This window comes from Capsella rubella, unplaced genomic scaffold, assembly GCF_000375325.1.
Source record: "Capsella rubella cultivar Monte Gargano unplaced genomic scaffold, Caprub1_0 scaffold_3, whole genome shotgun sequence".
In the NCBI taxonomy this organism is placed as follows: domain Eukaryota; kingdom Viridiplantae; phylum Streptophyta; class Magnoliopsida; order Brassicales; family Brassicaceae; genus Capsella; species Capsella rubella.
In genome coordinates, this window is record NW_006238921.1 from 14,745,916 (window position 1) to 14,769,350 (window position 23,435).

General features: G+C 37.3%; 6 protein-coding genes, 1 long non-coding RNA gene and 2 other non-coding genes across 16 annotated transcripts; 7 read left to right on the plus strand and 2 right to left on the minus strand.

Annotated features, from left to right (window-relative positions):
- Window positions 1–191: 191 nt before the first annotated feature.
- On the minus strand, window positions 192–4,569 carry LOC17893759. 7 transcript variants are annotated; one of them, XR_002834568.1, is made up of 14 exons: window positions 4,435–4,568; window positions 4,267–4,344; window positions 3,885–3,960; window positions 3,349–3,442; window positions 2,777–2,843; window positions 2,395–2,671; window positions 1,984–2,096; window positions 1,777–1,876; window positions 1,592–1,677; window positions 1,419–1,506; window positions 1,248–1,328; window positions 1,072–1,159; window positions 900–998; window positions 192–784 (listed from the first exon to the last, which is right to left on the minus strand). It is a non-coding gene; the product is annotated as an uncharacterized LOC17893759 (long non-coding RNA). The 7 variants fall into 7 exon arrangements; XR_002834569.1 differs by having other exon boundaries at window positions 1,072–1,328; window positions 2,395–2,663; window positions 4,435–4,569; XR_002834572.1 differs by lacking the exon at window positions 1,072–1,159 and having other exon boundaries at window positions 4,435–4,569.
- A 438-nt stretch (window positions 4,570–5,007) lies between these two features.
- LOC17893548 (NADH dehydrogenase [ubiquinone] 1 alpha subcomplex subunit 9, mitochondrial) lies at window positions 5,008–8,377 on the plus strand. Its single transcript, XM_023786328.1, has 12 exons — window positions 5,008–5,164; window positions 5,296–5,392; window positions 5,904–5,968; window positions 6,079–6,164; window positions 6,283–6,367; window positions 6,471–6,541; window positions 6,737–6,868; window positions 7,128–7,243; window positions 7,338–7,461; window positions 7,538–7,606; window positions 7,709–7,829; window positions 7,919–8,377. The coding sequence occupies exons 1-12, from the start codon at window positions 5,062–5,064 to the stop codon at window positions 8,056–8,058; spliced, it is 1,209 nt and encodes a 402-aa protein (XP_023642096.1). The 5' UTR covers window positions 5,008–5,061; the 3' UTR covers window positions 8,059–8,377.
- Window positions 8,378–8,582: 205 nt separating this feature from the next.
- On the plus strand, window positions 8,583–9,165 carry LOC17892500. The gene has a single exon (XM_006298754.2). The coding sequence runs from the start codon at window positions 8,706–8,708 to the stop codon at window positions 9,087–9,089; it is 384 nt and encodes a 127-aa protein (XP_006298816.1). The 5' UTR covers window positions 8,583–8,705; the 3' UTR covers window positions 9,090–9,165.
- Window positions 9,166–10,705: 1,540 nt separating this feature from the next.
- LOC17892547 (xyloglucan galactosyltransferase MUR3) lies at window positions 10,706–13,196 on the plus strand. Its single transcript, XM_006297159.2, has one exon. It carries the CDS (start codon window positions 11,130–11,132, stop codon window positions 12,993–12,995), a length of 1,866 nt encoding a protein of 621 aa, XP_006297221.1. The 5' UTR covers window positions 10,706–11,129; the 3' UTR covers window positions 12,996–13,196.
- Window positions 13,197–13,768: 572 nt separating this feature from the next.
- Window positions 13,769–15,810, minus strand: LOC17893217. Of its 2 annotated transcripts, none has more exons than XM_023786331.1 (4): window positions 15,651–15,810; window positions 15,215–15,340; window positions 14,259–14,446; window positions 13,769–14,143 (listed from the first exon to the last, which is right to left on the minus strand). In XM_023786331.1, exons 1-4 carry the CDS (start codon window positions 15,701–15,703, stop codon window positions 13,962–13,964), a joined length of 549 nt encoding a protein of 182 aa, XP_023642099.1. In that variant the 5' UTR covers window positions 15,704–15,810; the 3' UTR covers window positions 13,769–13,961. The 2 variants fall into 2 exon arrangements, with proteins under 2 accessions (XP_023642099.1, XP_023642098.1); XM_023786330.1 differs by having other exon boundaries at window positions 13,769–14,146; window positions 15,651–15,808.
- Window positions 15,811–16,193: 383 nt separating this feature from the next.
- LOC17890982 (myb family transcription factor PHL4) lies at window positions 16,194–19,140 on the plus strand. The gene is made up of 8 exons (XM_023786206.1): window positions 16,194–16,344; window positions 16,672–17,165; window positions 17,306–17,807; window positions 17,913–17,989; window positions 18,076–18,115; window positions 18,376–18,433; window positions 18,513–18,582; window positions 18,688–19,140. Exons 2-8 carry the CDS (start codon window positions 16,680–16,682, stop codon window positions 18,868–18,870), a joined length of 1,416 nt encoding a protein of 471 aa, XP_023641974.1. The 5' UTR covers window positions 16,194–16,344; window positions 16,672–16,679; the 3' UTR covers window positions 18,871–19,140.
- A 1,138-nt stretch (window positions 19,141–20,278) lies between these two features.
- On the plus strand, window positions 20,279–20,474 carry LOC111831776. Its single transcript, XR_002834912.1, has one exon. It is a non-coding gene; the product is annotated as a U2 spliceosomal RNA (small nuclear RNA).
- A 128-nt stretch (window positions 20,475–20,602) lies between these two features.
- On the plus strand, window positions 20,603–22,740 carry LOC17891609. The gene is made up of 7 exons (XM_023786225.1): window positions 20,603–20,945; window positions 21,117–21,260; window positions 21,369–21,436; window positions 21,593–21,643; window positions 21,725–21,784; window positions 21,872–22,417; window positions 22,499–22,740. Exons 1-7 carry the CDS (start codon window positions 20,831–20,833, stop codon window positions 22,538–22,540), a joined length of 1,026 nt encoding a protein of 341 aa, XP_023641993.1. The 5' UTR covers window positions 20,603–20,830; the 3' UTR covers window positions 22,541–22,740.
- A 209-nt stretch (window positions 22,741–22,949) lies between these two features.
- LOC111831786 lies at window positions 22,950–23,145 on the plus strand. Its single transcript, XR_002834922.1, has one exon. It is a non-coding gene; the product is annotated as a U2 spliceosomal RNA (small nuclear RNA).
- The last annotated feature ends 290 nt before the right edge of the window (window positions 23,146–23,435 follow it).

A 23,435-nucleotide genomic window follows, 5' to 3' on the forward strand; every position in this document is an offset into this window, starting at 1 on the left:
TTTTTACTAAATATCGACAAAATATGGGAAGGAGCCCCAATCTTTTCATGTTTACAAATTACTCTGAAACTTTAGAATGGGATCCGTATATCTTTTGGAATTTTAATCACAATGGTATTACCATATTATTTATGTACTAAAGATGAAAATCAAATATGAATAATGTTTTAAAAAAAAAAACAAAAAATATATAATAAACTAAAGAAAATATATAAGCACTGTAATAGTTGCTAACAAAAATATATAGCAATGATGGAGATATCTAAACAAGAACTGAATCATAATCATACAAGTCATCGATGCTCAAAAGAACTATCGAAAAAACAATCTAATTGACATTGTCGAGATCGTGAAGTTGTGCAGTTTATGTGATCGTGAAGTTGTGGAGTTTATGTGATCGTGAAGTTGTGGAGTTTATGTGATCGTGAAATTAGTTTATGTGATCGTGAAATTGCGGAGTTTACGTGATCGTGAAATTGTGGAGTTTACGTGATCGTGAAATTGTAGAGTATATGTGATCGTGAAGTTTTGGAGTTTACGTGTACGTGAAATTGTAGAGTTTACGTATACGTGAAACTATGGAGTTTTTTTGCATCTATTTTAAATGAATCTGTGTACTTTTTGTGTATATGTTTTTTTGTTTGGTGTGTGTTTTAAGTTTAATCCCTATTTGTATTTTGGTTGTGCTTTGTGTTTTTGTTAAGTTTTACCATAACTCAGTTACGTCTTCCAAGAGTCACTTCTTCTTGACTACACCAAATAATCTCCAAATTCTTTGCTGATCCTACAAGAAAATAGAACATTGTTATTACTTTGAGCAGAGTTATCTTTCAGAATTATAATCACAATGTAAAGTCTCTACAGTCAAATTATTAGCCAAGAAATAAAACATATTATACCAAACCCTCCTTTTACAGATCACTTGATTGACGTTGTTTGTAATGCTATAGACTTCACTAAATGTTTTCCAGGAAGCAGAAGTGGTCTTGAATAAGATCCTGAATACACTGGAAAGTAAATACTCGTTTTCTTTCAGCATTAGTTCTGACTTTTACTAACCTATGTACGTACTTAATTATTTCCCTTGGCATGATGCATATCATAACTATTGGCACAATGATTCATATCCCATACCCAAAATGAACGTGAGTGACGAATGCTATATTGGAAACAGAAGATGTCAACAAGCTTAGAAAAATGGTAGCAACGCGGATTGACTTAAAAAGATGCGTGACAAGACAATGTACCTCAGTACAAGTCCTCACTAGCCATTGTTCTTTTCTTAAGAGATCTTGGAACATACCTAGTTAAGTTATTTCCATGCTTTTCTGCGATAAAAAATAATTGTCAGAAAAATTCATTACAATACCTGTCAGTGTAAACTCAAATGAGAAGCCTTATCTATGTGCCCAACTTACCAGAACTTTAAATATTCTAGATACTCCATAAAAACTGGCACCTCCTATACTTAATGGGAAAACACTGGGAAAAATCCTTGGGAAAACACTGCATACCACTCTTATACTTATTGTTAATAGAGAAGTGTAAAGGGGCAAATATACTAAGGGAACATGGTATGAAATCAAATTACCTTAACGAGAACTGGAAAAAAAAAAATGGTTGGCTCTCCTATATAGACTTCTGATATGTCACTAACATCATTAAGTGTCGTTAGTCCTGAAATGGAGATTCAATCAAAAAAATGTTATACGACACTAAACACTAGAAACCACAGTCTTTGTTATCTTTAGCCGATATTCGAAGAAATTTATATACCATGTACCATCTCATTATAAAAGCTTATCTTATTCAAGCCTCTTTAGGCTTTACCAACTCCTTAACAGATACATCAGCAGGCTCACACAAAGTTATGTTTCTGAAAGTTACACATCAATTTTGAAAAAGAGGACAAACGGTTTATTATCTTTGGCCGAAATTCTAAGAAATTTATATACCAAGTATCAACTTGTTTCAGAAGCTTACCTTATTCATTCATGTTTAGGCTTTACCAACTCTTTAATAGATACATCAGCAGGCTCACACGAAGTTATATTCGTGAAAGTTACACATCAGTAATGAACAAGTTGATGTCATATCTACATCAAATAGATGAAACCACACTACTTAATTTGAGAAAATAGACAAGAAAACAATAACATTCTCATTCTCTAATCCTGAGGAATAATTGTGAAACCAGGTGAGAGCTATCCACTGAATAAATGGAAAATTATAACTGAGAACCTTAACCAGGTGAGAGCTATCCACTGAATAAATGGAAAATTATAACTGAGAACCTTTAATACTTGGAATATACATTGAAGTAGTTTACATAAACTCACATTGGTTCTATCAGAAAATAGTATAAAGTGATGAAAAAAGATTTAGCATGATTACCTTATCAATCATGCGCATCTGAAACTTATCCTCTTTCTTATTTAACAGCTAATATAAGCTACATAAAAAAAGTAGAAATAAGTTAAAAGTACAAGTTGTATATACAGTATATACATTTAAAAGATCATGAAACCCAAGAAAACAAAGTTACAGAATCCTCCCTGTCGACATTTGGTTGCTTGCTCAGCTCACATTATACTGGCATGTCACATGTAAGGCATTGTTTCTACTAGTAATTGCAAAGCTGCATCTTCACTAGTTGACCTTATCTATTTCTCTTGAAATCAATGACCTTTATTAGTAAGTCACACAAACTGAATAACATACCGCGAATAGAATACAAATGTTTTGTTCATGCAGATTGTCTTAACAAGAAATGTACCTCAATGCAAGTCCACCAGCCATTGTTCATTTTTTTCTGCTCCCGTTCCTCTTGAGATATTTGAATTCTGCAAAATAGATGTTGGCGCAGAAGAGAACATTTGGATCGCCTGATGTACAGGAAAATTCTGAACCAACTGTCTTAATACTGAATTGTCTTGGTTGAATCCGAGAGACTGGAGTGTACGGAGCCAAATACAATCATACATATCATATATGTTGCAGAGGAATCAAAATAACAAACTCTATGTGAACGTGAAGTGAGGTTTATGTGCACGTGAAGAGTTGTGTGAACGTGGAGTTTATGTGAACGTGGCGTTTATGTGAACATGAAGGTTGTGTGAACTTAGAGTTTATGTGAACGTGGAGTTTATGGAGTTTATGTGGACGTGGAGTTGTGTAGTTTATGTGATGGTGAAGTTGTGGAATTTACTTTTGTATTTTTGTATTTTGTTTGTGTGTGTTTTTTGAAGTTTTTGTTTTGCTTGTGTTCTGTTTTTCGTGCGTTTAGTGTTTTGATTGTAAGAACTTTTTTGGCTGTGTTTTTGATCAGAGAGAGAGAGAGGGTGATACCGTGACCGAGTTATGTCACTGCCATCAAAGCATCAGTAACTCAGTTGTTCTCAGCTATACCAAGTCCCCTTCAAATTCTTTGCATCTCCTTCTTCTGAAAACAAAACATTTTGTTTACTTTGAGCAGAGAAAAATATAAAGTACGCAAGTCATACCTAAAACAATCAAATTAGAGCCAAGAAAGTAAAATTTACGAGAAACTAATATACTCAGACGAGGTTACTTCTCATTCATACTTTTTAACTTTTAAGTAACAAAAATAACAGAGTTATAATTATGTCCAACCCAGAGAAATTCCAAGAATAAACTTTTAAAATTTCTAAAATCTGACCATTTGGCATAATCAAGTGTTGCTAACCACTAAGAAGACACACATCAATTAGAGAGCTAGCTAACATCTTGTGGACATTAGAACACTACAGATATCATCTCTTTTTCACTTCCACAAAACCACTCAGCCACCAAAATTTAGTTAGTTCCTAAGCATTGGACAAGATTTGGTAATAACAATTACTGTGTTTCTAATAAAATATTACCTTTCAGGCTCTCTTGAACAACTCTCTTTATCTTCTCAGTTGTGATAGGCTGATCAGTAAGCTTTCTGATATTATTCTGCAACTCGCAAATTACAGTTAACTCTTACTCAAAGTATACACAAAGAGATCGAGCCACAAAACAGCTTTAAGAGTTGTGAATTAGCAAAAAGTGATTACGAAACTGAGCCTCATAATTAATACAACCAAACTTATACAATTGTTCAAGATGATAATTAAGACAAACAGAGACAAATCATCACAAAACTGTTCTTAAAATCGCTAAGTTTTTTCCATAATCAAAGTTACAAATCATCAAATCAAACACAAATGTAAACAATTTTTTGCAAAAACCTAACAACGCGCTGATCAACAAATTTTATACCTGAAAGATTTGTGCGTAATCAGAAGGATTTGAAGCAATCGCACCCAAGATTCAATCACAGGCCTCTGTTCTGAAATACTTGAAAAGAGATTTTTGCAAGTAAAACGAAATGATCGATGAATTTAAAAGAAAAAAATCAAAATCAATATGAACATGATTCATAGTTACTTGATTGATCACCGTAATCTCAATCACAGGCTGGATTGTCATCACTCTGTGTAATCAATCTTCATCGTTGGATTGATTATTGATTCTATTTTTGAAATCGCAAAGGTGCTTGTTTGAGTCGGTGATGAAAAATGAGAAAATGTCGAATACTTGCGTAGAAAATAAAACAAAAGCTTTGTACTTGGAGTGGTTTTAGGGATGATTAATACGTAATTACTAAAATGCCCTGCTTTACTCCGTTAAACCATTTAGATTTAAAATTGAAAACGAGATTTTTCCCCCCTAAACAGAGTTTTACTTTAGACCGTTGAAACGATTTCGAATCAGATGGGAGACTAAACCGTGTTTGGACTTAATGCAACGACGTCGTAACATATACGTATGACATCCAGGCTTACGACGCCGTTTTACTCAAACATGGATCCTCTCCTAATAAGATTCAATTTCAACAGATAGAAAACGACGTGGATTCATTTTAAGGCCCAGGCCCAGGCCCATTTCTGTGTATCCTCGAGGCACCAAGTTCTTCTATTCCCATTTCTCTCTTCTTCTTCGTCTTCGTCTCTCTCTCTATCTCTCTCATCTGTATTTGTTGTCTCTCGATCGATCGTGTAACTGAGAACGAAGATGCAAGCAGTTTCCAGGAGATTAGTTCAACGGCCTCTCGCCGAAGGAGCTTCGATCTATTCGTCTTCTTCCCTCAGATCGCTCTATGGAGTCTCAAATCACCGTTAAGTTTCCGCCATTGATTTTATTCGATTTGGGATTTTAGGTTGCTTTCGAGTCTCGCGCTAATTAGATATTTGCGATTTTACTGATTTTTGTGTGTGTTTTCTGCTGATTTTTATGGGAACCCTTCAGTGAATGGGAGTGATAATCGTCGGTATTCGTCTTCCCTCGCTACTAAGGGAGTGGGGCACCTCGCTCGCAAGGGTACTGGTGGGAGGTCTTCCGTTAGGTATGTCATTGCTCTCTTTTAGGGTTTAGTTCCTAAAGAAATGCTCTGAGAATTCTCATGAGAAGGTGAAATATTATTGCTGTGTTTGGATTTTGTAGCCTTTTCTGCGTATCTTAAGTTTTGAGCTTAGAGTGAATTAGTTGCAATTTCATTTATCGGGCAATGTATCATCTCTAAGGGGGTTTTGGGTAGCGAATTTGTCTATAGAGTTTTCTCATTTTTGTTCCGTTTTGTCTAGGGTTTTGTTTCTAAAGAATGGTTGTTAATTCTCATGGGGATACGAATTGTTATTCTCTGTGCTATTGTAAAGTAAGCTTAGTCTGTATATCTTTGTTAGTTTTGAGCTTAGAGGGTAGCTTTTGGGCATTAGTTGCCTTTGTAGAGAAATGTATCATTCATCTCTTAGGAGTTCAGCATAGCTAATTTTATCAATTGTTCTCGAGAGTATTCTATTAAGAGAGAATATATATGTTGGTCTTTGAAAATATTAGTTTCTTCTTTACTTTTCCAGTGGTATTGTAGCTACAGTATTTGGAGCCACAGGATTTCTGGGTCGCTATCTTGTGCAGCAGCTAGGTGAGTTGGGTTTAACAGTTGTATAACCAGTCTGGTGTTTTTTTTTTTTTCCTTTACATTTGCAAATTTTTTTTGCTACTTGCTAAATTCAAGTGAATATTTTCTTCCAGCTAAAATGGGATCACAAGTGCTCGTTCCTTTCCGAGGCTCAGAGGACTCTCCTCGACATCTCAAGCTGATGGGAGATTTAGGACAGGTAAGAAATTCTTTTATTTAACCTAATGTTTTAAAGGACGTGAACAAAAAACATCTTTTTAGAAAACTATGCTTTGGCTCTGTAAATTTAATGTGCGTTTGTTGCCTGTATATTCCAGGTAGTGCCAATGAAATTTGATCCAAGAGATGAAGACTCGATTAAGGCTGTCATGGCCAAGGCTAATGTTGTTATCAATCTAATTGGTAGTTTTTTTGTTCGATCTTAAATTTCTAGCAATTGTAGTTAAATATTTAAACTTCACTACTGTTCCTTTACTTTTTGGATGATATTTAATCTAATCCTCAGGAAGAGAGTACGAGACCAGAAATTTCAGTTTTGAGGAAGTCAACCATCATATTGCTGAGAAACTTGCATTGGTATGTATTTGAATCCTGTTGAGTTGCTTCCAGTAAATCTGGTGAACAGGTTTCCATATTTGCTGCTTCTCTGATTGTTGCTTACTTTTGAAATAAGCTACATATGTCTAACTTTCGGGATGATATGCTCTGCTATAAGCTTTCTCTTTTGGTTACGTCTAATTAACTTGGGGCTTTGTGGATATGTTGTTTCAGGTGGCAAAGGAACACGGTGGGATAATGAGATATATTCAAGTTTCTTGCCTAGGAGCTTCAATGTCATCTCCTTCAAGAATGCAGAGAGCAAAGGCTGCTGCCGAGGAAGCTGTCTTGAATGCGCTGCCTGAGGTAAACTTATACCGGCTTTTTGCACACATAACTCTCTCTCTTTTATTATTATCTCCTGATATTTTATTTATTATATTTACGTCCTACTTCTGTTTTAGAGAACAGAGAACTTGTGCAGAGCTGGAAATCTGTATTTTGTTAGAAAATTCTAAAATCTCATAACTTTTGAAACCAAAATGGTACCTGGGATGGTTTGTATAAACTTTTTGCCATCAGCAGTCTGTTTCTAGTCAGTTCCTGATGTATATGTGTTCCCTAGGCCACCATCATGCGACCTGCAACCATGATTGGTACAGAGGACAGAATCTTGAACCCCTGGTCAATGTTCGTTAAAAAATATGGCTTCCTCCCGCTCATAGGTGGTGGGACCACCAAGTACGTCTTAAATCCCTTGTGCAATTCTATTCACCGGTCCATAGTAGCTTACAATGTAGACCTGGTTCCTTCCCTGACAATAACTCCATTGCAGATTCCAGCCTGTTTATGTGGTTGATGTTGCTGCTGCAATCGTTGCAGCTCTAAAGGATGATGGCTCCAGCATGGGGAAAACATATGAATTGGGTGGTCCAGATGTCTTTACCACTCATGAGTTGGTAAATTCTTATCATCCTTCATGTTCTCTGTCACTGTGGCAGCTCAGTGGTTTTGATTTCCAAATGTTTCTTGCAGGCAGAGATCATGTATGATATGATTCGTGAATGGCCTCGGTATGTGAATCTTCCATTTCCAATTGCCAAGGTAAAAGATCATAATCGTGCATTCTTATGTTAGAAATTCCAAAGATTTTTCTTTTTCTTTTTGAAATAATACGAATTTCACATGTGTCACAATCTGTTCCAGGCGATGGCGTCTCCTAGAGACTTCATGGTGAACAAAGTACCTTTCCCCTTACCCTCTCCGCAGATCTTCAATCTGGATCAAATCAATACACTTACAACCGATACACTTGTATCCGACAAGGGTTAGTCATTATTCATAGAAGTAAAAATGAGTTATTTTCCTTGAATTGATTGAGTCTCACTCTTTATTACACAACAATGGCTGTTTCAGCCTTGAAGTTTCAGGATTTGGACCTTGTCCCCCATAAGTTGAAAGGATATCCGGTCGAGTTTCTTATCCAATATCGCAAGGGCGGCCCTAACTTCGGTTCGACTGTCAGTGAAAAGATACCAACAGACTTCTATCCTTAATGCTGCTTCTCCTTAAAAGGGTATTTCCTGGACTAATTTTTTCATGCAAGTGTCACAATGAAATCGCGGAAACCAGATTTGGTATGTTGATGCCTTTCATTTACTTTTGTTGATAATAAACGAGTCCTCCTCTTTGTTGTGTTCTGAAAAAAAAAATATAACACATCAACATTATAAGTTAGAGAGGGGGCATTATCTTTCTTGATGGGGCGATTTGGTCCCTTAGGAATTATGCAGTATCTGGTTCATTTCGAACTATGTGTCCTACTTTGCTCTTGAGTATAACTAAAGCCATATGCTTTCGTCTTTGCGTTCCATATAGTTTGGTGTTGTATGTTTTACTTGCGCAAAAATGTTCAACTTGTATCTGTATACAATAGAGTTTAAACCCGGAATAATTTGAAGTTTCATGTTCATGGTCAAGAGGGTATTCAACTTGGTTTATGTACAGATATTGAAACATTGATTACCTATCTAAAGTCCATTGGAATCTAGTTATGCAAATCGTAGAATATATCACTTTGCTTGTAGCTGTAAAAAAACAGTAAAGAACTTTAGGAAACCTCAAATACCAAGCAAAGCATATAGATCAGATATCATCAGACTGGAGGGACAGGACAGAATCATTTTGCAGTACTTGTCCCAAAATGGAAGATGAAGGAGACTATCCTGGTCCTGGATCCAGCTTTGGTGGAATCAACTTGAACGGAAGAAATGTTGGGGCGGTGATGGTAGCACCTAGAGATGTAGACATAGCGAGTCAAAGTGGTTGCAGGATCAACATCTACGTGAACAACAACGTTCAAGCAACGTGTGGTTCAGTTCTGCTTGGTAGCAAGGTTAAGCTAAAAGATCCCGGTGTCCATCTCCATATCGAAGATGTTAAAATGACCCGCGACGATGACGGATCTAAACAGAAGGAGATGACGTTGGTTAAGGTTGGGTTATGTTTGGTCTGTCTCTTTAACATATTTCTAATACTCATTCTCTTCATCTCCTCTTGGTCTCGGAAGAAAACTGATTCCATATAGATCTCCCCATCAACCGATGATCATTGCTAAGAAGTAAGAACGATATCTCGTCCATAAACGTTTCCTCGATAACTTATCTATGGTCTTTATTTTAGATTATTCCAGAAGTAACACATCTCATGTTGTATAAATTCACATTAATCTAAATTGAGTCTAAAGATTAATGTTATAGCCCCAATCATATAAATGGCGTATGTACTATAGTGGGGCAAACGTGACGAAAGTTACGAGGCTGCTACTGGATTACAACTAAAAAGTAGGTACCAATTAGAATCTCAACTACGGGACTACATTATATAACACGTTAAGTAATTTATGAATTGTAGCTAGAATCTTTCTTTCCTAAAAATATGCATTTGCCCATTCATTCACCCATTAGATGATTTAGAAGACCACGATCTCGTTCCAAAGGATATATATATTTCTTAATTAGGAATTTGTACGATATTGAATCCCCACTTTTGCAAAATCACCCTTACATGTTCACCATTTGTTTTTGTTTTTTTTTTTTAATTATTGTTGGAGAAGAAAAGAAGAAGTTAATGCTAGGCCATTACTCTCATCTCATTCAATAATTTAAGGAGTAGATAAATTTGCTTGCAAGTCATTTTTGTGGTATCCATGTGAGTTGTGTACATTGGGGAGCACAAACTTCCCCACTCCCACAAGCCACGTTTTCGTTTGGTTATTTAAAACATCCCGATATAGATGGCTGCCTGAGTGGGTGGATTACATTGAAAGTGCATGGAGCCTTCGTTCCCCTTTTTTGAACACTCCAAAGTTTATACAATTAACATTCCGATATAGACGGCTAACATTTTTGAAGTTCGAATGTAAATCTCCTAAATTCAGTTTGACGTGAATAAAAATTTGTGTCCATCAAAAGAAGACGTTAATAAAGATTCTTATAAACAAACGAATACAAAACTTAGTGGCTCAAAATACTTATTTACTCATCAAAAGAATAAAAGTAGTGAAAAAGGTTTTGCACTCGAATGTTTCTTTCTCATTGTTCGAACACGGCTGACATGTATACATACAAAAGTCATTTTGGTTTGCAAAAAAGTCTATAATCATTTTGCTTTATACCTACTCTCTCATCATGACCAAATACTATCATCATTAGTGTTAAGACGAACTACACAACATTCAAATTAAGTATTCTCATTAACTATACAACAATACAACATTCAAATTAAGTATTCTCATTGAACAATTAACTAAGTATAGATAGACGTTATACAAAAGAGCTTGAACTCTTGAAGTAATCATGTCACAACGTGTATATTTGGTTTCCATGCTTACCATCAAATTTTCTGTGGTTTTGTGTGCAATTTCCAACGTTACTTTACGCCAGGAACCACTCACATGCTTACACGTGGAGCCATACCCACACGCTCGTCGGAATCACGTTACGAGAGAGCCGAGCCAAGGTCCGAGTCAAAGAGGTTTGTTGCTGACGTCACCGACACTTGAAGCCGACATGTTAGCTCACGTGGCAAGGTCCCACTCGTCACCGACAACTAGAAGAAGCAGAGAAACAAAAAAAAACTGCCGGCGCAGATTTAGCCGTCCGTCTAACGTGCGCTTTCAATTACAAATACAGAAACTGTGTCTCTCTCTCTTTCTCTCCCATTGACGGTGATGAGACCAGCTCAAAGCCAGGTCTTAATACTCTTCGATCTTCACCTCTCTCTTCAATGTTGAAAAATCTCCACTTTTTGAGACATCTCTAGATCTTTTCTTGTGTGATCAATCAATCAAAAGCTGTCATCTTTCTTTCTTTCTTCCTCGTAGCTCCGTCTCTCGCGGATCCTTGTCGGTACACTTCTGCATTCTCAAATCTGATTCCTTTCTGGAGTTTTATCTGCTCCTGTGCTACAATTTAGCTTCAACTACTTCGATCTCGTGCAAAAAATTGCTTCTTTTAGCTTTGATAGTTGTTGGGTTTGCTCTCTAGGATTTGGGAACTTAGGGTTGTTTTTTGCGTTTGATCTTTTGTATCTCGAATCGATGTTGTGGTGATCTCGTACGCTCTATATGATTCCGAGGGTTGCTATGAGGCGTCGCTCTGCAGAAGTTGCTCCTACAGAGCCGATGGAGAAGGGAAATGGGAAGAGTCAGACCAATCGAATCTGTGTGTTGGTTGCTTTATCACTCTTTTTCTGGGCATTGTTGTTGTATTTCCATTTTGTTGTCTTAGGAAGCAGTAGCGTTATTGATAAACAGATCCAGTTGCAACCTAGCTATGCCCAATCTCAGCCTTCTTCAGTCTCTCTTCGGGTAGATAAATTCCCTATCGAGCCTCATGCAGCTCCATCGAAACCTCCTAAAGAGCCTTTAGTTACGATTGATAAGCCAAAGCCAGTACTCCCTCCTGCTCCAGTAGCCAATTCTACTTCCACCTTTAAGCCTCCTAAAATTGTTGAGAGCGGGCAGAAACAGGAGTTTTCGTTTATAAGAGCCTTGAAGACAGTAGACAACAAGAGTGACCCGTGTGGAGGGAAGTACATTTATGTTCACAATCTACCCTCTAAGTTCAATGAGGATATGCTTAGAGACTGTAAGAAGCTTAGTCTCTGGACTAACATGTGCAAGTTCACAACCAATGCTGGCCTTGGCCCGCCGCTTGAAAATGTTGAAGGTGTCTTCTCAGATGAAGGCTGGTATGCGACTAATCAGTTTGCTGTTGATGTGATATTCAGCAACCGGATGAAGCAGTACAAATGCTTGACGAATGACTCTTCTCTTGCTGCTGCGATATTTGTGCCGTTCTATGCTGGATTCGACATTGCTAGGTACCTGTGGGGATACAATATCTCAAGAAGAGATGCTGCTTCACTTGAGTTGGTCGATTGGCTCATGAAGCGGCCTGAGTGGGAAATAATGAAAGGAAAAGATCATTTCCTTGTGGCAGGTAGGATAACGTGGGATTTCAGGAGATTGTCTGAAGAAGAAACTGACTGGGGCAACAAGCTTCTCTTCTTACCAGCTGCCAAAAACATGTCTATGCTTGTGGTTGAGTCGAGCCCCTGGAACGCAAATGATTTTGGGATCCCATACCCAACCTACTTCCACCCAGCAAAGGACTCAGAGGTTTTTGAATGGCAAGACCGGATGAGAAACCTGGAAAGGAAGTGGCTTTTCTCATTTGCAGGAGCCCCACGACCCGACAATCCAAAATCCATCAGAGGGCAGATCATTGATCAATGCCGAAACTCAAATGTTGGCAAATTATTAGAATGCGATTTTGGGGAGAGCAAATGTCATGCACCAAGCAGCATTATGCAAATGTTTCAAAGCTCTCTCTTCTGTCTGCAGCCACAGGGAGACTCTTACACCCGAAGATCGGCTTTTGACTCAATGCTTGCCGGTTGTATACCTGTCTTCTTCCATCCGGGCTCAGCCTACACTCAATACACGTGGCATCTACCCAAGAACTACACAACCTACTCGGTATTCATCCCCGAGGATGATATTCGGAAGAGAAACATTAGCATCGAGGAGCGACTCCTCCAGATTCCATCCGAGCAGGTCAAGATTATGAGAGAGAATGTCATCAACCTCATTCCAAGGCTGATCTACGCAGACCCGAGATCAGAACTGGAGACTCAGAAAGATGCATTTGATGTCTCGGTACAGGCTGTGATAGACAAGGTGACTCGGTTAAGGAAAAACATGATTGAGGGCCGAACCGAGTATGACTACTTCGTGGAGGAGAACAGCTGGAAGTATGCGTTGCTGGAGGAAGGCCAACGGGAAGCGGGAGGCCATGTGTGGGACCCGTTCTTCTCCAAACCAAAGCCTGGAGAAGATGGCAGCAGCGATAGCAATGCAGGCACGACTATTTCAGCAGATGCAGCTAAGAATTCATGGAAGAGTGAGCAGAGAGATAAGACACAATGAAGAGAGACATAAGCCCCTTTTTGTTACGGTTTGGGATATAGTTTCTGGTTACTATTATACGAACAAAAAAATGATTTATTTTTGTTGTATTGATATCAAATGTAGTTTCTCCAGTTTCATAGAGATAAGTTTGTTTGAGATTTTTGTTGTATCAGTTACCCACAGAAATTAATAATATGAAGTGACCCTTTTCAAACTGAAGTCAGTGCTTTCATGTGTAGTCATGAACTCATGATCAATTTAATTTTGTTTGCATTTCAATCCAAACCACTAAACCAGAGTACATAATTGAATACTGTGTTTAACTAAGTAAGATTACTCTTCTTTGACTGAGAAGAAAAGAAAAAGTAGCTAGAACAGAGGACCTCAATTGTTTCAATGGCAACATTAGACACTCCTTCATAAGTGACATACTTAGAAAAAAAGACAGCGATATAACCAGATTCATTACGTTCAAACCTGTCAAACAGTATCAGATTTTGCACACACAAATTTGTAAGACTTAGGGGCTGTAGGAACTGCATCAAACCACTTGACCTTCCCCCAAATCTTGCTTGTTGCGTTTTTCAAGCAAAATCTCTGCACACCAAATCATCTTCTCCTCATACCCACTTGCAGGCACATACTTGTCCCTGGCGACGACATTGACGAGAGATTACGATTTCTTCTTAGCCAAAAATTAAGGGATTTGAAGAGATAGATCTATAAATTAATTTGAAATAGCATTGTGACCATTGTCACGTAATTTATTAACAAACACGTAAAACATATAATTATGTGAAAACATAAAGAGCAATGCTGTTATTTATTACCAATCACGTATTCAACTTTTTGTATAATCCTAAATAAGTGTTCATTATTAGTAACAAATCTCTGTTGCTTCACAAGACACAAGATATAATGGAATGAAATAAAACCCTAGCCACTAGCCAGGATCTCCACGACTAAGTGTTCTCTCTCTTTTTTTCAGCTCTTCTCTGGCTCTTGTGGTTTGGAAGGTTTATCTTCGGTAACAGGGGGAGGATCAAGCATGTTAGAAACGTTGATTCTCAAGGTTTGTTGGGGTCCTTCGTTTGACGGGACATGGACAAGTGCGTCCATTATAAGAATGTCCCAGTCCCGTTGCTGGAGAAAACCGAACATGCTATCTTCTATTCCAAGAAACAAAGCACAAAGATGATCCAATGAGTAAGATAAACGGCAAATGCAGATACCTAACACATATATGTGTTGAGAGACTGTTGCGGTTTGAGAGTTTTTTACCTCCATTGCGAACAGCTTTGAGATGTAAGATTCCGCTGCCTTGTGGTCCAATCACAGGGAATGAACAAGACACTGAGTGCCTTTGTTGAGAAACAGCTAGTGAAGCATTGTACCATGGCCCTTTCTCAATTGGCTCTCCAATGGCTTCAATCATCGCCTTGCTATTCATCACCTTCTCCATCGCCTTGCTGAAAATTAAGCACACACATACTATTGTGAGAAATCGTCAATGCAAATACCATATTCTTGAAATCAGGTCATGTGACTGATTTGATGACACAAGGGGAAGAGCATAGAGATATTTATGAGGAGCGTTGATATAATGGGCAACAAAATAACAAATGATTGTTCTGGATATTACAGCTGACTTTGGACTCCTAGCGAGGACAGGAAGAAGAAGTATCATTACTTGTAAAGTGGAAGCACAAGCACAAGATAGACAGAATTACACATGAGAAACCAGACTTTAGCTTAGTTAATGGGTGCGTTGAACTTCACAGTGAAACAATGCCAAAAAGGTGCTCATGCATAAGGTTTTCTCTTCTTTAGCTTAACCACACTAGAGCAGTCTATCAGATTCAAGCGAAAATGGAAATGGAGATAAGGACACAACATTGATTAAACTACATGTATAACTAGCACCAAGAGTTGAGTGCTTCTTATTGAAAAGTTGATCCTTATATCAAATAAGTAACCCGTCCCACTGATAGCGAATCATGGTCAAACTGATAGGTGCAGAGAATCTATGCCAATGGTCTCAGCTCTCACGCCAACAAAGACTAAATCATCCCCTAAACCTGTTTTCCAAACTATTCACATGTTTTCAACTCAGCCACTCGCTTATAAAGCATCCAATTCACAATTCCAACTACTACGGAAGAATGTACATTGCAGTAGCTAAACTTTGATGGAATGATATTGCATTTTAGATTAAAAAGAATGATTTATGTGATTACCTGCTACATCCACGGTAGATAGAAAGGTCATCAAGAGCACTCAAAGCAACACCACCAGTGACTGTAATCAAGACGAAAGACACTGCCTTCCGACCAAAAGAGCCCAACGTCCCAGCTTTGTCCGAGCTGTTTAAAAAACATTCTTCAGCTCATTTATACTGAGCTACCTTAATTAAACACAAACCATCCAGATTTTGAATAGAATCGTGTCTCTTCCATAGATATAAATCCTCCAAATTTCGAATTGAATGGTGTCTCTTCCATAGAAACTCAACTCAAAAAGGTCTAAATGGCTATATAGAACTAGAAATCTACGGAGGTTTTGAAACCGCGATAGAGATCAAAGAGATTAAGATGCTCGACTAAAGGTCAATCAATCGATCAGATTGTAATTGCAAGATCGCAAAATCAGAGAAGATGCAACATTTTTGGGTACCTTGAGGTTGATGATGATCCTTTGAAGAAAGAAGTGAACCGCCTCGCGAACATTTTGCTCAGGTGAATCTCCGACGAATTTGACCCGAACCGCTGATTCGACCCGGAGCTGCGAGATTCGCGAAGATCTGTAGGGTTTTGGGTTTTGCAGCCAACAACATTTAGATTTCTTTTTTTCCTTTGAAATTATTTTTCGAAGAAATAAAAAAATATTGATGAATGTCAAAAAAGAAAAAATAAACTTAGATTAATCATTAATGATGATCTAAAATCAGATTTTGTAACTAAAATATTTTCCGGATAAACCCAAATTGATCATTTTGTGAGAAAAATCCTCATTTAAAAGTTTGTTATTAAAACAATAATATAATTAGGCTATTATTTACAAAATTAATCATCCACTGAGAACATTCCACGTAGGAAAATAAGTGGCCTCATAGGTAATACGCGCCGTTCTCCGCGCGTGAGAGAATAATGACTGATCGTGTCTTTTAAAGAAACACAGCCAGCTTCTCTTCATCATCATCTCGACGCTAACGAGGAAAACAAGGAACGACCAAGTGCGAGAGAGAGCGATAAGTCCGGTACAAAGGATCCCGGTTTATTCTCCCGTACCGGTTTGAAGATTTACCTTCGATCGCTCTCCGCTGCTTTCTCTTCTTCTCATGTGTCTGGGGTTTTTCATATATTCTTAGGTGAGATTTTTTTGGAATTTGATCATCTTCTCTGTTTTGTAAGTATAACATGTTTTGTGATTGGTTGATGCATCTTCGATTGTTTTTATAGTGTAGGTTTTTGATATTTTTGTGTTGTTTGCTTTGGCGATTGATTCTGCTTTTCCATTTTGTTAAATTATTTGCTATGTGACTCTAAAATCATCTGCTCTTTGCATTTTTGGACTTTGCACTGATTCAGCTTCTATAGTTCAGAATTTTATGCATTGATGAATTTGATTTTTCATAGGTTTGAGATATGATGTATCATAATCTTACACTTTGATGTCTATTGGTTTTGTTTTCTAGAAACAATAATGGAAAATCGACGGTCGAGGTCAGTTCCGGATGAGCTGAGTGACGTTTCAGACACTTCTGATTTGATACCATCTGTACAAAACCCTTCAGTACCAGCAGAAATGTCCTTTGATTCAGAACAGAATCAACTCATGGAAATGCCTTATCATTTGCTCTCTGATAATGATGGAGTTGTTGATCTATATTCAAGTGATCTCTCTGCTAATGATGGAGCTGTTGGTTATATATCCTCAAGTGATCTCTCTGCTAATGATGGAGCTGTTGGTCATATATACTCAAGTGATCTCCATAACTCGTTCGTCCCCGAGTCATCGGACTGGGTTCGTTCTCCACTCGGAGATATTTTTTACTTTCCTGAGGGTTCTCCTATTCAAAGCAGTCAAATGGATGACTCTGTTATCTTAGCATCTGATGATGGAGATTCGATGATGTCAGCTGTCATGGACGAGCTTTTCCTTGCCACAGATTTCAACTCAGCTTCAGAGGTTTGTAATGTTGTCTTCGAGTTTACCTTGCTATACATATTGTGTTTCTCTTGTCTCCACATATCACTATTTTTCCTATCAGTCTTTTCATCTTCTACACCATCAAAAGACCCATGTTTTATGAGGAGATGTTGTTTCAGGTCCAGCAACCAAGTATGCAATTGCAGATTCAACAACCCTTGCATGAGGATATATTGTTTCAGGTCCAACAACCAAGTCCGCAATCGCAGATTCAACAAACCATGCATGAGGAGAGATTGTTTCAGGTCGAGCAACAAAGTAGGCAATCGCAGATCCAACATCCCCAAGTTTCTCTGCATGAGGAGATGTTGTTTCAGGACCAGCAACAAAGTAGGCAATCGCAGATTCAACAACCCCAAGTTTCTCTGCATGAGGAGATGTTTTTTCAGGACCAGCAACAAAGTAGGCAATCACATATTCAACAACCGCAAGTTGTTTTGCAACAGCCTTCTCCTTGTGTGGAATTGCGACCACTTGTAAGGACAGTTTCCTCAAACAGCAACTTTAACAACAGTAGTAGCAACAGTGATAATAATGCAGCAGCTAAGAGACGTATGCGTTGGACGCCTGAACTTCATGAGGTTTTTGTTGAGGCTGTTAACCATTTCGGTGGCGTTAACAGTGAGAATCTTTTCTCTTTCTCTCTGCTTCTTGAATTTTACGATCCTTGATTTTAACGGTGATGAAGCTCTGTTTGTTCTGATTAAGTGTCTTATTTTAATGCAGAAGCAACTCCTAAGGGTGTGCTGAAACATATGAATGTCGAAGGTTTGAATATATATCATGTCAAAAGTCATTTGCAGGTTTAGTTTTTCATTTTTCCTGTTTCATGCTAATCCCATAATAATCTTTTGGTAAAAGTCTACAATTTTTCTTATCTATATTGCAGAAATATAGGTCAGCTAGACACACATCCGAACCATCAGAAGGTAAATACTGGCTCCCTTCTTTTATGATGAGTCTTCATATGCATTCATTTTTCTTACATATTCGATGTTGATCTTTCTTACTCTACTCTTATCTTGATACTTAGGTTAAAGGCTCTTAACATTGTTGGCATGCTAATATTTTCTTATCTTCTAGACTAAGAACCCGACTCATTTAGCCTTAATTATCTAAGCAGTTTTTTTTTTTATGTTGATTACTTTGGCTTTCACTTTTAAGATGATTTTTCTCTGATGATTAGCAGCTTCGCCAGAGACGAAGCTGTCACCGTTTGAGCAAATTACATCTATTGATACGAAACGGTGGGGTTTGGTAACATTACAATTCACAACTGTGACACCATTGACTCTTTCCACTAAATTGTCATTACTGAATTTGCAGTGGGATATATATCACTGAGGCTCTGCGATTTCAGTTGGAAGCTCAGAAGCAACTGCATGAGCAGCTCGAGGTATAACGATGAAATAGAGTCTTAGCTTGCAGTGCTATCTATTTGTATTCCTTGAAGTTGCAAACTGTACAAAATAAAATTGGGTTTGCTTTGTTGTGCTTGCAGATTCAAAGAAAAATGCAAATTCGGTTAGAAGAACAGGGAAATGCGTTGTCGTTGATGATTGAGAAGCAAAAGCTAGTTTTTGGCAAACTCGCACAAGAAGAGAAAACAAGCGCGAAAACGCCTGAAAATGGTTCAGAAGAGTCAGATTCCCCGCGGTCAAAGCGTCAGAGAAACAAAGAATGAAGGAAACCTTTCTAGGGATGGTGGATGATATAAGTTTTGGTGGAGTTGTAGAGTTTGACTTATTAGAGTAAGAGCTTTCTGTCTTCTTCTTCAGGCCTTCTCTCTTATTTTTCTTTCTTAAAACTAATTTTCTGATACTCAGCTCTCTAGGAAGAAACAAAAAATAAAAGAGCAATTCCATCTTTGCGATGTAAGACCATCTCCATTAGAGATGCTTAATGCAATGCTTAACACATTGCTTATATTAATTGTATTATATTTAATGTAAAATGAACCACAAAACATAAGCTTTGTAGCTTAAATTAGCTTTATAAGCAAAAGCTAAGGGCCGCTGACGTGTCAAAATATTAGTGGGTGAGTGGAAAAATAGAAAAAAAAAAAAACATTTTCCTCATAATTTGGCACAAATCAATATTACAACTAGTCGCTTATTTCGTTTTTAATTTATATGATTTCATATATACTTTTATATCATGATCTAAATATTTTATAGTATGCAATAACTTGTTTTCTTTTATAAATTATAATAAATGTTTCTATTTGTTTCTATCCATTTTCAAAAATACCCATTTTCAAATATGAAAAATTACAAACTTTTATATAGTTGATAAGGTACATCAAGATCATCATTACTACTGGGAAACTAAATCCAAATATTTATAAGGTTTTAAAAGGTTCTAAACGGCATTTATAAGGTTTTTATAAGGTTTTTAAAAGGTTTACAAAGTTTTTATAAGGTTTTTAATGATTTTTAAAAGGTTTTTAAAAGGTATTTATACGGTATTTATGAGATATATGTATAAATTTACACACATATAAAGATAGTTTGTGTCTATAAATATAAGCTTTCGCATATTTTTTTTTGATAAATTTCAAATTTTATAGTGACTTTTTGATAAAATTAGAAAAAGGGGTATTTTTACAAAGTGGTATTGGAAAAGGGGTATTTTTGAAATTCTCCCAATTAAATTAATTTTTTGTTTTTAAGCACTTCATTAAGAGTTATACCATTGGAACACCAAATTTTTCAACATCAAGATAAAGTTGCTTATAAATTTATTTTTAAAAATTTAATGCAAAAAAATATGTAAGCACCTTCCAATGGTTAGCACCATTGGAGATGCTCTAATTCTGATTTTAGATTTTAGATTTTAGTGTTCAGGTGAATTTAAAACTTAATACCTTTTTTTTGTAGTAATTGCATCTATACAAGCAACTCATGTAAATGCTTACTGAAAGCATGTCAAAGCTCATTATACTTGTACATACATAAACGCACCGAGGTTTTTTTTTGTTTTGCCAAAAGAAGAAAGACGTACAAAACGTTTAGTCCCACATCGGTAGACGAGTGAGGCGTGTGATCAAAACCAATCAATATAAAAAGGAAGCGAGGCCCAAATTACAATTCATACCTTTCTCGGCCTTTTGGCTAAGATCAAGTGTAGTATCTGTTCTTATCAGTTTAATATCTGATATGTGGGCCATCGGTCCACACGATATTAACTCTATTTTTTAAGGGAGAAAGCCCGTTAAGGTAGCTTGCTATCTGGGCTTTCACGAGTCGCCCATGCGTTGCACTACTGCACGGGCCCGGCTCAGCCCATCAAGTAATTAGATTAAACTTTTTATTACTTATATCGCTACATTATTGACGGTTTTAAACTTAAAAAACCTAATAAACTTGGTTTGCAAATTTTTTTATTGTTGGTCACCTAATTAACCTACCATCTCCCCAAAACGCGAAAAGAAGTCCAGTGATAAACCGGTTCGAGGATCCCGGTTTGCTCTTTCGCTTCTTCTGGATTCAAAATATTTCTTCTCCTCAAGGTTTTTGGGGATTTGTTTCTTGAATCCGTAGGTGAGAATATTTAAGGAGATATCTTTGGTGATTGGTGGATTTAGATTAGATTAGGTTTTAAGTGTAGGTTTTGACAATTTGGATTTTTGAAGAAAGCGAGGGATGAGTCGTGGGAATTATAAGAACCCGTGCTTGACTATGCATCAGCCATGGGCTTCACTTCTCGTCCATGGTATCAAACGCATCGAAGGTAGATCCTGGCCTGCTCCAATCCGAGGTATAACTTATACCGTATAAGCACTAATTTTGGACTTTGACTTTGACAAAGATCAGTTTTTATTTTAATGTTTGTAAATTTCAGCTGAGATAATTTGAATTGGGACATTGTGATAATTGCATAAGTTTGAAGAAGAAGATGATGATAATGTTGTCTTAAAACATGTAATAGGCCGTTTATGGATTCATGCTGCTAGTAAAGTACCTGATGAAGCTACTATCAAAGCAATGGAAGAGTTTTACCAAGAGATTTATGCTGTTGATGGGATCACTGATATTCAATTCCCCCAACATTACCCTGTTTCAAGACTAATTGGTACTGTTACTAATCTCTTGTATTATTCTCATCTTTGTCACATCATATGTATTTATTCTAAAGCCTGATTTGCTTGGAGCATATTTGATACGTTTTTTAATGGTATAGGATGTGTTGAGGTTGTTGGCTGTGTTACCTGTGATGAACTTCAGAACTGGGATGCTTTACCTAAAGGGGTACAACAATTTTCTATCTTCTTTATTGCTGTGCTCTATTAGCTGACATCTCAAACAGCTCATTATCGATGATTCTAGAGGATAATAAGCAATCTCATTATCGATCATTCTATAGTATAAGAAATAAAGCCCCCTACTGTTTTTGGTATATAATAGGTGAGGCTTGAAGGACAAACCAACTTTTGCTGGCTATGCGAGAAGCCGCAGGTGAAATTTACTTCAGCTTTCGCTTTCTACTCTTTTGTTTGGATTTGACTATTTAACATTTGATTCTACGAACTCTTCCAGAAACTGATTATTCCATTTGAGATGCGCGGGTACCAGGGAGTCTATAACTTAGAAAATAAGGTAATCTTGCTGTTCTCTAAAGCCTAAGAATTTGGGAGAATAGTATTAGATAGTACCAGTTACTTACTGTATTCTCAAATGAAACAGATTCATTTGGCTGCGGCTAGAGGTCTTATGCCTTCTCAAAGCACATATGTGGTGAAATTTCCTCTTCCAGACCCAAAGGACCCGTTTTCCTTAAAACCTGGTTCTGTTCCTTGTACAATACGAGAGAAGAAAGCACTTGATTCAGAGCAAGTTAACAGTCTCACAGCTGCAATCGCCGGGGCAAAAGCAGCAGCTACTCAGTTCTCAAAGAAGGGACAAGGTCTCCAAACAAATAATATAAGTGATTACACAACAAGAAGCAAGAGCAAAGTTGTTGAAGATGATGCAGCAGAATCCTTTGATAGCCCGGTTGTTGGTTCTGGTGGAATGTCTGATCGTACTTATACAACAAGAAGCAAGAGCAAAGGCACACAGCTGGGTGAAGAAGTATCTAGTGAACGCAGCAGCAGTAGCAGAGTGGAGGATGATACAAAATTGATAGTGGAGTTCAATGTGGAATCTAGTCAAAGAAGTCTAGTAGTCACAAAGAGGGAGGACAGGAATACAAGTATTGGCGAAAGAAGGTTTGATTCTGGACCTGCCCGGGTACGTAGACTTCTTCTTTTACATTATTAAGCAGTAATCACAAACAATAGTTGACTTTCTTCGTCTGTGGAATGATCTCAGATTATGGCCGCTGCAATCAGGAACTTGAAGCCATCTTCTTGATCTACTGTGTTCAAAGTTGTACCATATTTTTGGTTTCTAACATATATACCCATTTCAAAGTTTGGCGTCACTATAAGTTACTGTTAGTTTACAGGTTTTACTATATACATTCAAGTTATGTATCTTTATTTTTTTGTTCATAAAAAATCATGTGGACTAGAACTTTATGAAATTCAAAACAAATGAATAAGTGAAAAATACAGAAGATGAGTCGATTCTTCAACTACGATTTTTGTGATTGCATTTATACAAGTAACTCCCAGGCGTACATAAAAGTAGCGAAGATTGTGTTGTCGGCTTTGCTTATTAAGTAAAGATTGTTCTTTAGTATATCCCACATCGATGAGTTAGTAAGCGTTGGTCAAAACCAATCGGATATAAAAAGGAAGCGAGGCCTAACGTACAAATCATACCTTTCTCGGCCTTTTGGCTAAGATCAAGTGTAGTATCTGTTCTTATCAGTTTAATATCTGATATGTGGGCCATCGGCCCACACGATATTAACTCTATTTTTTAAGGGAGAAACCCCGTTAAAATAGCTTGCTATTTGGGCTTTCACGAGTCGCCCATGCGTTGCACTACTGCACGGGCCCGGCTCAACCCGCCAAAATCTTAGTTTAATATTCCATTATTTTTAATTATTATTATAACATTTCGACAAGAACTAAAAGAAAGCACAAAACGGAAAAGCTTCCATTACGTATTTAAAACAGAGGTATACCACATCGCCCGTTCAAGACATACTTATCGTGTATATATTTAGTTGAAACCTGATCATCGTTGTTCAACTGTCATTGGACAAAGTGATCGGGTCACATGAGCCTGTCTAGGTTCCGACCCAGGAAAGTCCCCGAGCCATTATCCGCAGAGATGCGGCCTCGGAAACGAGTGAGTC

What these genes read in the sequence shown, in the direction of transcription:
- LOC17893548 (XM_023786328.1), top strand. Translation starts at nt 5,062, where the DNA reads ATGCAAGCAGTTTCCAGGAGATTAGTTCAACGGCCTCTCGCCGAAGGA. An exon ending in TGATGGGAGATTTAGGACAG is followed by an intron (nt 6,165 to 6,282) that starts GTAAGAAATTCT and finishes TGTATATTCCAG; the next exon opens with GTAGTGCCAATGAAATTTGA. An exon ending in TCTTGAATGCGCTGCCTGAG is followed by an intron (nt 6,869 to 7,127) that starts GTAAACTTATAC and finishes TGTGTTCCCTAG; the next exon opens with GCCACCATCATGCGACCTGC.
- LOC17892500 (XM_006298754.2), top strand. Translation starts at nt 8,706, where the DNA reads ATGGAAGATGAAGGAGACTATCCTGGTCCTGGATCCAGCTTTGGTGGA.
- LOC17892547 (XM_006297159.2), top strand. Translation starts at nt 11,130, where the DNA reads ATGATTCCGAGGGTTGCTATGAGGCGTCGCTCTGCAGAAGTTGCTCCT.
- LOC17893217 (XM_023786330.1), bottom strand. Translation starts at nt 15,703, where the DNA reads ATGTTCGCGAGGCGGTTCACTTCTTTCTTCAAAGGATCATCATCAACC. An exon ending in GGATCATCATCAACCTCAAG is followed by an intron (nt 15,341 to 15,650) that starts GTACCCAAAAAT and finishes TTTTTTAAACAG; the next exon opens with CTCGGACAAAGCTGGGACGT. An exon ending in CAAAGCTGTTCGCAATGGAG is followed by an intron (nt 14,147 to 14,258) that starts GTAAAAAACTCT and finishes TTCTTGGAATAG; the next exon opens with AAGATAGCATGTTCGGTTTT.
- LOC17890982 (XM_023786206.1), top strand. Translation starts at nt 16,680, where the DNA reads ATGGAAAATCGACGGTCGAGGTCAGTTCCGGATGAGCTGAGTGACGTT. An exon ending in CCATTTCGGTGGCGTTAACA is followed by an intron (nt 17,808 to 17,912) that starts GTGAGAATCTTT and finishes ATTTTAATGCAG; the next exon opens with AAGCAACTCCTAAGGGTGTG. An exon ending in ATGTCAAAAGTCATTTGCAG is followed by an intron (nt 17,990 to 18,075) that starts GTTTAGTTTTTC and finishes TCTATATTGCAG; the next exon opens with AAATATAGGTCAGCTAGACA.
- LOC17891609 (XM_023786225.1), top strand. Translation starts at nt 20,831, where the DNA reads ATGAGTCGTGGGAATTATAAGAACCCGTGCTTGACTATGCATCAGCCA. An exon ending in CCCTGTTTCAAGACTAATTG is followed by an intron (nt 21,261 to 21,368) that starts GTACTGTTACTA and finishes TTAATGGTATAG; the next exon opens with GATGTGTTGAGGTTGTTGGC. An exon ending in GGGATGCTTTACCTAAAGGG is followed by an intron (nt 21,437 to 21,592) that starts GTACAACAATTT and finishes GGTATATAATAG; the next exon opens with GTGAGGCTTGAAGGACAAAC.